Source organism: Giraffa tippelskirchi, chromosome 9, assembly GCF_054371585.1.
Source record: "Giraffa tippelskirchi isolate mGirTip1 chromosome 9, T2T-mGirTip1v1.2.pri, whole genome shotgun sequence".
NCBI lineage: Eukaryota > Metazoa > Chordata > Mammalia > Artiodactyla > Giraffidae > Giraffa > Giraffa tippelskirchi.
The window spans coordinates 32,732,575-32,747,681 of record NC_137283.1 but is presented as its reverse complement, the minus strand read 5'-3'; the positions used below and the strand labels follow the sequence as shown (position 1 = coordinate 32,747,681).

General features: G+C 39.7%; 1 protein-coding gene across 9 annotated transcripts in view; it reads right to left on the bottom strand.

Annotated features, from left to right (window-relative positions):
• The window catches only part of SUCLG2 (succinate-CoA ligase GDP-forming subunit beta), a 626,520-nt gene that overhangs the window by 364,532 nt on the left and 246,881 nt on the right, over nucleotides 1–15,107 (bottom strand). For all 9 annotated transcript variants that reach the window (XR_014064918.1, XR_014064922.1, XR_014064917.1 and 6 more), the window contains exon 10: nucleotides 10,807–10,927. Coding sequence is in view for 2 of the 9 variants with exons in the window: in XM_081528439.1 (XP_081384565.1) it covers nucleotides 10,807–10,927 (121 nt within the window). In the remaining 7 variants the exon portion in view is untranslated. The remainder of the gene's footprint in view (nucleotides 1–10,806; nucleotides 10,928–15,107) is intronic.

The window sequence follows — 15,107 nt, the reverse complement described above, 5'->3', positions numbered from 1 at the left end:
GAGCCATTGCAACAGGGAATACATGGCTCACAAAAAAAAAAATTCTGTTGTTTATAGAAAAAGTCTGCAGATCTTTGTGGTACACAATCCAAATTTTTGGCCTTGTGGCCCACTCTCGTTTGGTACTTCTCCAGCTTTAAGCTCCCACTTCCTACTTCTGGTGCACAGGCTGCGATATTTCTAGGGATGAAGATTCCACCTATGCTCTCTTTGAACCAACAATGGCCAGTACTTGGTTCCAATGCCCTCACTCTCCTTACCCACGTCAATAATGACCACAGAACTCTTTCCTGCTGAGCAGGGCTATAGCCTCGGAATCTTTCTTGGCATAGCACTCCAGGCAGCCACTGCCAATAAATACATAGAAGGTGGCATGACATGAAAGCTATTTGTCATTCCTGTTCTAAAACGTTCCGTGAGAAAGTTGTCTCTCGGCTTGGGCAGCTCTGCCTCTGGACATCCTCAAGGTGGCACACTCTGGGAGAGGCTTATAAACAGAGCACGCCTGTCACCTGTAAAACAGCACAGACTGAATCTGCTGTCTTTTCCCTCATAGCTATGTGTTTTCTCTCTCTCTATGACGGCTGATAGAATACGACTTTCAAATGTTACATAAGGAACTGACTGGTTACAGAGAAAATACTCAGGGAGTGGATGGTGGTACTGTGAGGTCATAAGCAGGATTGAGGATATGCTAGTCTCCCTTACTCCTTATTAAAGTGCCCCACCCCCAGCTTCTGCTCAGGAAATCAATTTGTTTTTGAAGAGATGTCCACTGCCTAGACTGGGGTGGGCACTTGACCAAAACGCAGTCGACTTCTAAGGCAGACTAATGATCTGTGATGTACCTGACAGGGGCATTTTCCTTCCATGCAGGGGGCAGTCATCGGCATAACATGCCCCATCTCTTGTCTGATTCTGACTCCACGGTGGCAGTGGAGGGCTGTATCTGACCAAATGTGTGAAAGGAGAAAGTTGGCATGGATGGCCCAGCCCCATCCTCTGGCCTTCCTTCTGCCATGATGCTCACAGTCAGCCCAGGTCAACCTCTGCCCCTCAGCATTCTGCCCTGGGGTAGGGGAGGGAGGCCCACCCAAGTCCCCAGTACCCATGACTGGCTGTAGACAGCTGCCTAATTTGGGGCTTAGGCAGAGTAACAGCTCACTTTTAGTAAACAGTAAGTTACCTACTTCAACTTCTCTACCAGGAATGAGGTGATATTTTTCCTTTGTCCTTTTTCTTATTTCTCACAGTATCAGAACCCAGACGGGGAAAAATCTGTTTGGTCCCCTCAAAGATCCCAGTAACATGGTCTGGCTGGATGGGCTGTGGACAATAGGAGGGATGGTTATCATGGAAGCTTAAAAGATTGACAATCTGTGGGATCTGGACTTCTAGGGAATTGAGAAAGCAGGCTGACCCTAGTGAGAGGCTGAGGGGGTAGAGGCACCAAGAAAGAAAAAGAGGGAGAAGGTCAGAGTAGGGGGGTTTCCAAGTGCAATGCCATTAAAACCTTACACTAAACATCTGATTTACTGAGGTGGTCAGAGAAGTTGAAGTTGTCACATCCATAAAACTGAAAAAAAAAAAAAAAAGTTGCATAATACAGAGGCCATCTTCCTTATAGGAGCACTAGTCCTGTAATTACACTGACTGCTTCCCTGAAGTGCAGGAGGCTTTCACTTGTGCAAGGCAGCAGATGTCCAACATGACATAAATGTCAGTTAGTCACACAAACTACCGAGGGGTAAAATGAGAGCTCAAATTGTCAAATAAAGTAGACTCTTTGTCTGGAAACTTAGATATTAGATCGCAAAAAGCTTTAACTAGCCTAATACTTTAGGTAGGTCCTGTGAGACTTGGTCTAAGGTTTAAGAGTGGCAACGTTTAAGCATTTGGAAGTGTTTATCGATTGAGACAATGAGAGGATTTAAGTCTTGTTGACAGAACAGGATTGTTTCCAATGGCTCATTTTGTTTAACCTGGTGATGATGAATTAAACACGACAGAGGAGACACAGGGAGAAGATGCTTGTGATAAAAAGGAGGAGAGGAGACAGATGTCAACGTGAAGTGAAAATGGTCCCAGTAAAGAAGCACCCACAGGTGACAATGAAGGAGGGAGGAGATAAAGAGAGTGAGGCAGAAAGTCAGGTGAGGCAGAAAGTCAGGTGAGGAATGGGGTGTGCAGAAAATGGAAACTGGAAGAGTAGGGACAGAAGAAACATGAGAAGCAAACAGAGGGGAAGAGAGACATGCCCTGACAGAAAACATCAGAACCCTCATCTGGGAGCCATGCTCCCAATGACAGCCACATGAGAACTGAAAGGTGGAAAGAAGGGAAGATGTACTCGGGGAGGCTAGGGTGCAGGTGAGGACCAGGTCCATCTCATCTTGCAGGGAGCAGGAACTGAGAAAGGAAGAGAAGAAGAAAATCTGGTAGAGAGTACAGTAGGAAAATGCAAAAAGGCAGAGAGGCCAGCGGTGCTATCAAACACAGAGCCAGATGCCAGTCCTGCTGGGCATCTGCACTTACTCTGCCCAGGATGGTGCTGCCACTCAGCTGGGCATCCCTTAGTCTCTGCAGTCTCAGAGTATAAGCAGCAAGCCTAAGCACAATCCTTCTGAATGAAAACTTTTCCAAGCTAGTCGCTCACAGTCAATCTGCCATAGCTGACTTTCTGATGGGAGTCACAAAGACAATCACACTCTCCTCTCGTCTCGTATCCTAGCATAACTGAAGCCCTGATGAATGGACGGCTGCCAAGCAGATGGACACAGCTGAAGCCTTGATGGCTGTCTCTTAACGCTTCAGTGCTCAGGGTTTCTTTTCCCCTTAAGCAGACCAAACCATTGCACAGCAATTTCCCTGTGTCTATGCTAAGAAAAACACTTGATGTGCATACCTGTGGCTGTGGGTCCAATCTGTCAGTATTTCAGGAAGGCTTATCAAGAAAGTGTTAATAAGAGAAACAGAAGACAAAATTTCTGACTCAGAGATGTTCATATTCTCAATAACTTTAGAAAGTTTAGGGAACATTAGTGAGATTGGAAGAATATGGAGGGACACCATCAGGGATTCCTGTTTCTAAAGACATTTGGCAAAAGAAAAGTAAGATGTTTATGTTGCTGAAACAAAATTTCGGTATTGAGTGGAAAAATCAAATTGATATTTGGCTATGAGAAACAGAATCCAATCTATAGGTTGTCTAGACTCACTATTACTTCCTTATGAACTTAACTTTGAATTATAATGAACGCCTGAAAGAAAAGTAAATTCTTCTTCAGGTATATCTGAGACACAGAAGTTAGCTGCAGATTGAAGTGGGATATTAAGAAAGAAAAATGAATTCTGAAAGAGAAAATTCCTCTGAAGGTTTTAGCAGATTCTGATTCAGCACCATAATACTTCCCATGTGAAATACAGAGCCTTGGCTAAAACATGTCTGCACACCGAACACACCAAGTTGTCAATAAATGTCTGTACACTTCTCAGTAGGATCACAGGTTGGGCTAAACTAACCATCTAGGTAATTTCTGTGTCAAGTCTGTATACATTTCAAAAAGGAAGGAAAAAATAAAACTCATTTCATTTGTTCTTTATTCATGTCAGGAACAAAGTGTCTATAAAAGCTAAACTCTCTGCAAAAGTGTGCTTGTTCAATTTACCCAAGAGTCTTTTAAATAAAAATAATCCTGTATCTCAGCTGGTAAAGTCTATTCTGATAAGGCAGGTAAATACATGTAATTATAAAGTCACCAAATTTTCAGAGAGTAATCCTTTCCTTATCCACTGGTAAAATAGCCTGTAATTATTATACAGCTGAGAACAAAGATTTGTCCACAAAATCCCACTAAATAAAGCCTGATTTGATTGAATAAAACTTTTCACATCTGGACATTTCTAATACACCATGTGTGGCAACAGAGGCTTTAAAATGTGGACCCACAAACTGGTGAGACTTAACGGCAAGGAACTTGGCTCTTCTGAATAGTCACACAACAGCCAAGAGAGGCCACCTTCTCTGTTTATAGGAAATAGATACTAAACTGCTAATGAATCATATTATCAGGCTTTTGAAATATCTCTTATCTGGATCATTAAAAACCACACACATGTTCAGACTCTACAGCTATGTGTCAAAGTATCTTAGAAGGCAGCTAATAAATATTAGCAATATTTTTTTATTACTGTAATTCAGACTCTGGTAAGGTTTTTCTTTTACACTTAACTTTCATGTGTCATCGCTTGGCTTTTCATAAGATGCTGGGATGGTGGACACCCATTTCTCATCTCACTTTTACTAACTAGGCAGACAATGGTGGGTGTTCTGAGAATGTGAACCGATTTTAGGACTAATACAAAAAACGTTATTTTTGAAGTTTATCTCAGCTAAAACAAAGTATGGTGTCAAGTTAAACAGAAACTATCACTAGACTTGTTCAAAATGTTTCGCTTCTTTGTACCACTTTGCCTTTCTCTGTCACTAGAGACAAAGAAGAGTTCGCTCTGTTTAGAAAAACAGAAGGATCCAAATGATACTCTAAGGTTAGGTAATATATAATTGAATGCAGAGAGATTTATGAGAGGTGCAGAATTCACATTCTGACCAACAGGAAAGCAAATGAAAACATTTATATTGAGTCTAAGAGAAATTCCTGAGAGGGCTCTGTGGTTAGCAACTTCTTCCCCACTAAAAGTACTGAGAACAAGACTTTTTGTGACAAGGGATCTGGGGTTTTGATTGGTTTCTGATTTTAACTGAGCTGTGCTATTGGGGAATAATTCCTAATGCCCTAAGTCCTGAGTATGGTTTACAGGGCACTTCAAAATGGAGGTGACTTGTCCACTTGTCTGTCTTACTTCTCTTTGGATATTCCCCTGTACTGCCACATCTCTGCCGCCACACAGATTCCATCTGATATTAGAGCTTCATCTCAAATAAAGGATGTTCAGTTCAGTTGAGTCGCCCAGTCGTGTCCGACTCTTTGTGACCACAAGGACTGCAGCATGCCAGGCCTCCCTGTCCATCAACAACTCCTGGAGTTTACTCAAACTCATGTCCGTTGAGTCAGTGATGCCATCCAACCACCTCATCCTCTGTCGTCCATTTCTCCTCCCACCTTCAATCATTCCCAGCATCAGGGTCTTTTCAAATGAGTCTGTTCTTCGCATCAGGTGGCCAAAGTATTGGAGTTTCAGCTTCAGCATCAGTCCTTCCAATGAATATTCAGGACTGATTTCCTTCAGGATGGACTGGTTGGATATCCTTGCTATCTAAGGGACTCTCAAGAGTCTTCTCCAAGCATCAATTCTTTGACGTTCAGCTTTCTTTATAGTCCAACTCTCACATTCATACATGAGTACTAGAAAAACCATAGCTTTCACTAGACGAACCGTTGTTGGCAAAGTAATGTCTCTGCTTTTTAATATGCTGTCTAGCTTGATCATAACTTTTCTTCCAAGGAGCAAGCGTCTTTTAATTTCATGGCTGCAGTCACCATCTGCAGTAATTCTGGAGCCCAAAAAAACAAAGTCTCTCTGTTTTCACTGTTTCTCCATCTATTTGCCATGAAGTGATGGGACCAGATGCCATCATCTTAGTTTCCTGAATGTTGAGTTTTAAGCCAGCTTTTTCCGTCTCCTCTTTCAATTTCATTAAGAGGCTCTTTAGTTCTTCTTCACTGTCTGCCATAAGGGTGGTATCATCTGCATATCTGAGGTTATTGATATTTCTCCCGGCAATCCTGATTCCAGCTTGTGCTTCATCCAGTCCAGCATTTCTCATGATGTACTCTGAATATAGGTTAAATAAGCAGAGTGACAATATACAGCCTTGACATACTCCTTTTCCTATCTGGAACCAGTCTGTTGTTCCATTTCCAGTTCTAACTGTTGCTTCTTGCCCTGGATACAGATTTCTCAGGAGGCAAGTCAGGTGGTCTGGTATTCTCACCTTTTTAAGAATTTTCCAGTTTGTTGTGATCCACACAAAGACTTTAGCATAGTCAATGGAGTAGATCTTTTTTTTTTTTTTTTTTTTAATTCTCTTGCTTTTTCTATGATCCAACAGATGTTGGCAATTTGATCTCTGGTTCCTCTGCCTTTTCTAAATCCAAGTTGAACATATGGAAGTTCATGGTTCACATGCTGTTAAAGCCTGGCTTGGAGAATTTTGAGCATTACTTTGTTAGCATGTGAGATGAGTGCAATTGTGCGGTAGTTTGAGCATATAAAGGATGACTACACCCTAATGTCCGGAGAAGGCAATGGCAACCCACTCCAGTACTCTTGCCTGGCAAATCCCATGGACGGAGGAGCCTGGTAGGCTGCAGTCAAGAGTCAGACATGACTGAGCGACTTTACTTTCACTTTTCACTTTCATGCACTGGAGAAGGAAATGGCAACGCACTCCATTGTTCTTGCCTGGAGAATCCCAGGGACGGGGGAGCCTGCTGGGCTGCCTTCTATGGGGTCGCACAGAGTTGGACGCGACTGAAGCATCTTAGCAGCAGCAGCAGCAGCAGCACACCCTAATGTCATCCTCTCCCAGTCTTTCTATCTAGTTTCCACTTCTGACTTTCCCAAGTCCATTAACTGTGCTATTGTTCTTCTGATCATAGATTTAAACCTTAGGGCCCCACTTTCTCTCATCTCTTTTTCTAGCTCTGTTCTTGTTCCTATTCAATTTTACCTCTACCTGGCAAATTTGCCTGGGTTTTAGATTCTACCTAACACTGTAAATTCTGGCTACTAATTTAATTGTCCCACTCAGTTCTCTTCATCCATAACATGCTGCTACAAAGACACTGCTTTCTCCAGGAGAGCTTACTGATCTACTCGGGTTCTGGCTTTCAGTTTCTGCCACTGTTATGATCCCAGTACCAACTCGCAAATATGTAACAGATTTGACAACTTGCTTCTGGTCCTTTACAAATTTCCTCCTTCTTCCTTCTTTTCAAAGATTCAAAGCTTCGTTATTTCCATGTTCAGCTTGGAAATCCTCCTTTTAGAACATGTCACTGATAATTTATATCTGTAAATGTACTATAATTACAGTAGTCAATATTGAGTAAGTATTTTTTTAAAAAAGGATATGCCATATTCAATATTCTGTGATAAACCATAATGGAAAAGAATATGAAAAGAATATTACATATACATGTAATATTCATGTTATATATATATGGTAAAAATTAACACAACATTCTAAATCAACTATACTTCAAAAAACAAAATACAAAGTATGATAATGAATGTGGGCTGAGCTACAACAGGCACAGCTTAAAGAACACACGCTTTAGTCCCTTAGCATAAAGAGCACAGAGCCTGGTTTGTATCTGTTGTCTTTATGGATAATACGACCGCCAAATTTCTGTATTTTGTTAACCATGATCAGAGCCAAGACAGCAAACTATGACGAGGAAATGAGGGGACTGGCAGAAAACGTCACCGTCTGCATTTGTAGGCTACATGTATTTGGGGCCCAGTGTCCTCTTCAAGCTCATCTTCAGTTCCCCATGATATGGTAGACATTCTTAAGTGTTAGTCACTCAGTCGTGTCCAACTCTTTGTGACCCCATGGACTGTAGCCCACCCTCCAGGATCCTCTGTCCATGGGATTTTCCAGGCAAGAATATTGGAGTGGGTTGCCATTAGGTATGAACATTCCCAAAAGCCAGGCTGGTGATTTTGTGAGATGTCCCAAAAGCTACTGCTACTAATACACAAGCAGCTTTTCTTAGGGCAAACGATGGTTTATGTTTTATATATATGTATTAGCTTGCACTGTTAATTTTACTTTTCGTTTTATTTCCCCAGTTATCTAGTAACTGGCATCATTTCTTACAGGTCTAAGGATATTCCTTAATGTCTAAAGCTTAATAGCTTACACATAGTACTTATAATATTACTTAATTAATTAAAAAAACACAAGCATATACCTTGGTAATGTTTTAATTTAAGAGACACAAATCTAAAAGAAAAACAAAAAATACAAATCCAATGGTCTAACAGACTTAAGACATTTCAAACCCTGAATTGCTGCTCATGGAGACCTGCTCCCCTTTAAGAACACATGAAGAGCTGACTTTTATTTTTATTTTTTTATAAATTTATTTATTTTAGTTGGGGGCTAATTACTTTACAATATTGTAATAGTTTTTGCCATACATTGACATGAATCAGCCATGAGTTTACATGTGTTCCCCTTCCTGGACCCCCCACCCACCTCCCTCCCCATCCCATCCCTCTGGGTCATCCCATTGCCCCGGCCCTGAGCCCTTGTCTCATGCATCGAACATGGAATGGTGTTCTGTTTCACATATGATAATATACATGTTTCAATGCTATTCTCCCAGAACGTCCCACCCTCACCTTCTCCCTCAGAGTCCATAAAATTGTTCTATGCATCTGTGTCTCTTATTCTGTCTCGCATATAGGGTTATCGAGAGCTGACTTTTAGAATCTGAGGCTCACTGGTCATTTTGACCCTGAAAACAGTTTGAGATCAACATTTTAATCAGAGTTATAAATACACCGATGAACACACTAATTACCTGATGAATTTTCACTGCAGCCTTGCCAATCATTTCAGTCATTATCCTCTCATTGAAATTATTTTTACTGGGATCAATTATGTCACATTTACATTTGTAAGAACTTTTAATTCAATGATATGTTTTAACGTCCATATTAAACTTTGCCAACTGGAGCCCCTGCTATTTTCATTTTTCCTTTGTGATCATTATTTCTGTCAAGTCCATATGGTGTACATCTAAGCTGTGAGGTAGAGAATCTCAAGGAGGTAGAGGGTAAGAGAAGAAAGAGACACAAAGAAAGAAGCAAGCAGAGAAAAATGGACCGCAGCTATTCTGGAGGTTAAACTTCAAAAGAAAACAGTGCTACACAGTTACTGTCAAAATATCCCTTGACTTTATCTTGAGAAGAAGAAGTTCTCTAAGGAATTACAGCACCAGCAATGGCGAATGGACAAATTAAACTGTCCCCAAAATGATACTCCTGAAGTCTCCTTGATCATTGTAATGTGAATTTGTTGACGATGTGGATGGGACTTTTACATAGTTTTCACATCAAACTGCTTCTCCACTACAGTGCTCCTCAAAATGTAGTTTACAGAACCCTGGGTGAGGTCTGTGATGTAAGAACTATTTTTAAAGTAATAATAATAATAATAATACGTCTCTGTCGGCATCTGCTCTGATGAAGCAAAAGTAACTATGGATAAAACCGCTGGCATGTTAGTGTTAGTAAGGATCAAGCAGCACTGATGTGTACTAGTATTCATTTTATTTGTTACCACCTCACACTCACAAGGAAAAGTTTCCACTTTCAAGAAAGAATGTCCTTAATGAAAAAAAAAATAGTAATTTTATTAAGTTTCAACCCTTGAGTACACATTTTTCTAATACTCTGTGTGATCAAATGGGCAGTATACAAAAAGCACTCTGCTGTATACCGAACTACGATGAAAAGCATGTTATAACTGTTTGAGTAGCAAGCTAAAAACCCCACTCTTCCATGGAATACTATTTTTTCATGGAAGAACAAAGAACATACTATGCTTGTTCAGTCTTAGATATCTGGTAGACACTGTCACCCAAATGGGTGAATTAAGATTGTTACTGCAAGGAAAACAGTTTACCATCCTGTGGATACTGAGAAAAATTTGTCTTTTCAAATGAAAATTAGAATTCTGGAAAATTTGCATCTACCACCTAGACAGCTTCTCAATACTTAGAAGCTTTTCTGGTAATGGTGTGATATTAACAGATGTGAATTTTTTCATACCGTATGTTAAAATGCGCTAACCTTTGGAAGATCTTCACAATCCAAAATTTTCCAAAAGATCAATAAATCACACATGTGTAAAATCCACTTACTGTCTAAGAGAGACCAATGGATTTTAATATAACAGAGTATAAAAAGTTCATTGAAATAGTTTCAGATTCTCCATTAAAACTAATCTTTAATAAAGTAACTATTACTTACAGGTTTTAGTGTAGTAACAAGGATTAATGTTCAGAATTATACAAAATGATTATTAAAAACTGCTCAGTTTTCCAGATATATGGCTGTATGAGGCCAGATTTTATTCATATACTTCTACCAAAACAACATATTGCAAAAGTTCTGATGCAGAAGCAATTATTAAGCTAGATATTAAAGGGACTTGTAAAACCATAAAGCTATGCTGCTATTATTACTAAAATTTAAAAGATATATTCTTCATAACTATATAGTATATATATTTACATATAAAATATATAATATAAAATTAAATTATTACTTAAAAATAAGTATTTAAAATTTTCCAAGTAGTTATTTTTATTACCAAATTAATTTATTAATCAAGTAAATTAATAAATATTGACAGATATAACCCAAAATAAATAAGAGGTCTTTGGGTTTCTCAATTTTAACAAGTAAGGAAGTCCTTAGATGAAAAAGTTTGAGAACCTCTGCTGTCGCATGATGAAAAATTCTTGGAGCAGCATTTCTCAGAGTGTTTTTCCAAGAACACCAAACTCATGATATGATTCACAATAAAAGGGATCCACTCTGGAATATGTTTGGCAAACTTGGAGAATTATAACATACGCTATTCTCAGAGAGTTACAAACCAGATTAGAAGTTCAGAGAGGTACTGCTGTACCGCATTTGTGTCATCTTATATAACCCAGTGTTTCCTTATGTTGTCTCAGGAAGTCTGTGAATGCAGAACATGCTGGTCACCTGATCCTGAAGAAGGAGGTACTGGCACTGTGGACATCTATGGTAACTTACCTTCAAGCCGGACCACCAGTGGCACCTTGAGTTCCAGCTCCCGGCAGGCTTTGGTGATCCCGTTGGCAATGATGGCACAGTTGACAATTCCACCAAAAATATTGACTAGGATGGCTTCAACCTGAAATCAAAACAGGAAGGTGCTCATCAAAATGCTGACAGTCAACATTCCCTCAAGTAACTGGATAAATAACAAAGATAATTAAAATAATGCTCTCTTAAAAAAAAAAAAAAAGAACACGATAAAAAGACCAAGATGTTAAGGAAGTTAAAATTTAGTACTTAATTAATAAATATCACTAAATAACCTTACCAAATTAACTCAAATTATCTTTATCAATCATGTCTCTGAATTCAAAATGAATAAGCCACTTATTTCTTATACACTGTCTTCTGCTTTGTCTTATATTGCGGCCTGGTACTGTTATTTTATAAGTTCAGTTCAGTCACTCAGTCGAGTCCAACTCTTTGCGACCCCATGAATTGCAGCACGCCAGGCCTCTCTGTCCATCACCAACTCTGGGAGTCTACCCAAACCCATGTCCATCGAGTCGGTGATGCCATCCAACCATCTCATCCTCTGTCGTCCCCTTCTCCTTCTGCCCCCGATCCTACCCAGCATTAGGGTCTTTTCCAATGAGTCAACTCTTCGCATGAGGTGGCCAAAGTATTGGAGTTTCAGCTTCAACATCAGTCCTTCCAATGAACACCCAGGACTGATCTCCTTTAGGATGGATTGATTGGATCTCCTTGCAGTCCAAGGGACTCTCAAGAGTCTTCTCCAACACCACAGTTCAAAAGCATCAATTCTTCTCCACTCAGCTTTCTTCACCACCCAACTCTCACATCCATACATGACCACTGGAAAAACCATAGCCTTGACTAGACAGACTTTTGTTGACAAAGTAATGTCTCTGCTTTTAAATATGCTATCTAGGTTGGCCATAACCTTCCTTCCAAGGAGCAAGCATCTTTTAATTTCATGGCTGCAATCACCATCAGCAGTGATTTTGGAGCTCAAAAAAATAAAGTCTGACACTGTTTCCGCTGTTTCCCCATCTATTTCCCATGAAGTGATGGGACCAGATGCCATGATCTTAGTTTTCTGAACGTTGAGCTTTAAGCCAACTTTTTCACTCTCCTCTTTCACTTTCATCAAGAGGCTCTTTAGTTCTTCTTCACTTTCTGCCATAAGGGTGGTGTCACCTGCACATCTGAGGTTATTGATAATTCTCCCGGCAATCTTGATTCCAGCTTGTGCTTCATCCAGCTCAGTGTTTTTCATGATGTACTCTGTATGTAAGTTAAATAAGCAGGGTGACAATATACAGCCTTGATGTACTCCTTTTCCTATTTGGAACCAGTCTTTGTTCCATGTCCAGATCTAACTGTTGCTTCCTGACCTGCATACAGGTTCCTCAAGAGACAGGTCAGATGGTCTGGTATTCCCATCTCTTTCAGAATTTTCCACAGTTTATTGTGATCCACACAGTCAAAGGCTTTGGCATAGTCAATGAAGCAGAAATAGATGTTTTTCTGGAACTCTCTTGCTTTTTTGATGATCCTGCGGATATTGGCAATTTGATCTCTGGTTCCTCTGCCTTTTCCAAAACCAGCTTGAACATCTGGAAGTTCATGGTTCACGTATTGCTGAAGCCTGGCTTGGAGAATTTTGAGCATTACTTTACTAGCATGTGAGATGAGTGAAATTGTGCGGTAGTTTGAGCATTCTTTGGCATTGCCTTTCTTTGGGATTGGAACGAAAACTGACCTTCTCCAGTCCTGTGGCCACTGCTGAGTTTTCCAAATTTGCTGGCATATCGAGTGCAGCACTTTCACAGCATCATCTTTCAGGATTTGAAATAGCCCAACTGGAATTCCATCATCTCCACTAGCTTTGTTCGTAGTGATAAGGCCCACTTGACTTCACATTCCAGGATGTCTGGCTCTAGGTGAGTGATCACACCATCATGATTATCTGGGTCGTGAAGATCTTTTTTGTATAGTTCTTCTGTGTATTCTTGCCACCTCTTCTTAATATCTTCTGCTTCTGTTAGGTCCATACCATTTCTGACATTTTATAAGTAGTGTCATTTAATATTTCATGTACTTACATCTTTTCTCTTTATGGTTTATACTTGAATTTTTACCTGTCATGGTACCTCTTAAAATATTTCAAAACTAGTGACATTATTTGTTTTATTTTAATAGGTAAAAATTCAAATTTTTCTATGCCTCCTTAATACTTCTTTGATATGCCAGAGGTATATATTAATACTTAAAATTCAGAGGTAGCTTAATCATCTTAGATAATGATCTTTTAATTAAAAAAGACCCTCCCAATAAAGAGATACAAGTTTACACTACAAGTGAGGATATAAGAAAAGTCATGCTACTGACTAGTATTTTTCTGAAATGTAAATTTAAACCCATCACATTAACCTGTTTGTACATATTCCATATTCAAAGGCACATGGGCGCCCCCCCCAAAAAAAAAACTGTACTTGCCCTGACTTGATAAATAGGTTTAAGAAAATCCTGTATAATTAACATGAAGAACGAGATAATGAAGAGAATTCATTATCTAGATTAATTGATAACACCCACAGATAATGGCTATTCATCAAGCTAGAGGCATCAAAATTCCAACAACGGAATGACAATTAAATTCTGTCACACTAATTGCAAAGCATATATGTGTGTGCTGCATGCCATTTTTAAATTCCATTTATTCCAATATGCTAAATTAACTACACAAAACATATGAGAAAAGAACACCTTACATTTGTTCAGCACTTAACTGCTTTAAAAGTGCCATTACATGAACTCTCATTTTTAATTTTGATACTTGCAGTATGTACAGTAAGTACAGTGATGATTAACCCTCTATACCTGATAAAGCCATTCAGAAAACCCACACTATGTGTCCCAATGTTATACAGCTAACAAGCAGCAGAGGTGAGGCTCCAAGTCAGCTTCTAGATGGCCTGCGGATACTTCATCCATGCCAGCTCCTAGAGCTAGAATCTTGGGCAAGGGACAAAGACTATCTTGAATACAGCTTTCTCACCTATGAAATGGGAATAATAGTACCTAGTCCATAAAGTTATTGAAAGGCCTAAATGAGATAAGACACATGACATGCTTATTACATGCCTATAACGAACTTTATGGGGCTTCCCTGGTGGCTCAGTGGTTAAAAAATCCACCTGTGGTACTAGAAACACAGAAGACCCAGGTTCAATCCCTGGGTCGGGAAGATCCCCTGAAGGAGGGCACGGCAACCCACTCCACTATTCCTGCCCGGAGAATCCCATGGACAGAGGAGCCTGGCGGGCTATAGCCTATAGGGTTGCAATGAGTCAGACATGGAGCAAGGTACTTTATGGATAATTATACATGCATTTACTGACATAAGCAATGGTGAAAGTGGACAGGTTACCTAGATAACATGTATAAGGAGGAAACCTTTCAGCAGACTGCAGCTATGTTGAATTTGAATGTAATAGAAAATGAACTTATTAAAGTTCAGCAAAAAGGTAATGTTTTAAGAATAAAATAAATGAGCAATATTTTTCAAACCAATTAAGAGATTGGGGCTACTCCCAAAAAAGAAATCTTCCATTACTATTCACAGCAGGCCAATTGGTAAGCAGAAGTTTGCTTTCTAATGATGACTATTAAATGCTGTTACTATTGAGGCTTGGTACAGCAGTAGTTCCCAAATAGCTGTGGGATGGAAAGAAGTTTGCCAGAAAAATGGAAGAAAAATACACTTAAGAGCAATAATGACTCTACAGGGTCCAAGAGAGAAACTCAGGAACAGCTGAGGCTTGCTCAGTTTCTGTAGAAGAACTAAGCTTTCTAGTAAAGCACACACTGGCCCATGTACATCTCTGCCATGGTTCAACTTGTACATTCTTTAAGGATGAGTTCAGATGTCAACAAATTCTCAAGTGAAGCTTTTCTGTGTCATCAAGTTATGGTGAATTATTCTGTTTAATCCATCTAAAACCGTATAATCATTCTAGAGAGTAGTCACACCACATACCATGAACATACGTGAAGTCATCCACAGTGGCAGGAGTCGGGGACTAGAGGCAGGAAAATGCCTCTGGCCTTGTGATCCAGTTCTACTCAGTAGATGTATACCCTGGAGTAAGTATCAGATATGAGCTGTGACACTGGTTGCCTCATACAGTGTAAGTTCCTATGAATCTTTCACGTCAGTCTCTCATTGTGTTTAATTAGCATCTGACAAATAAAAAAGGTACTCTTCATACAACAACTTGTATCTAAAA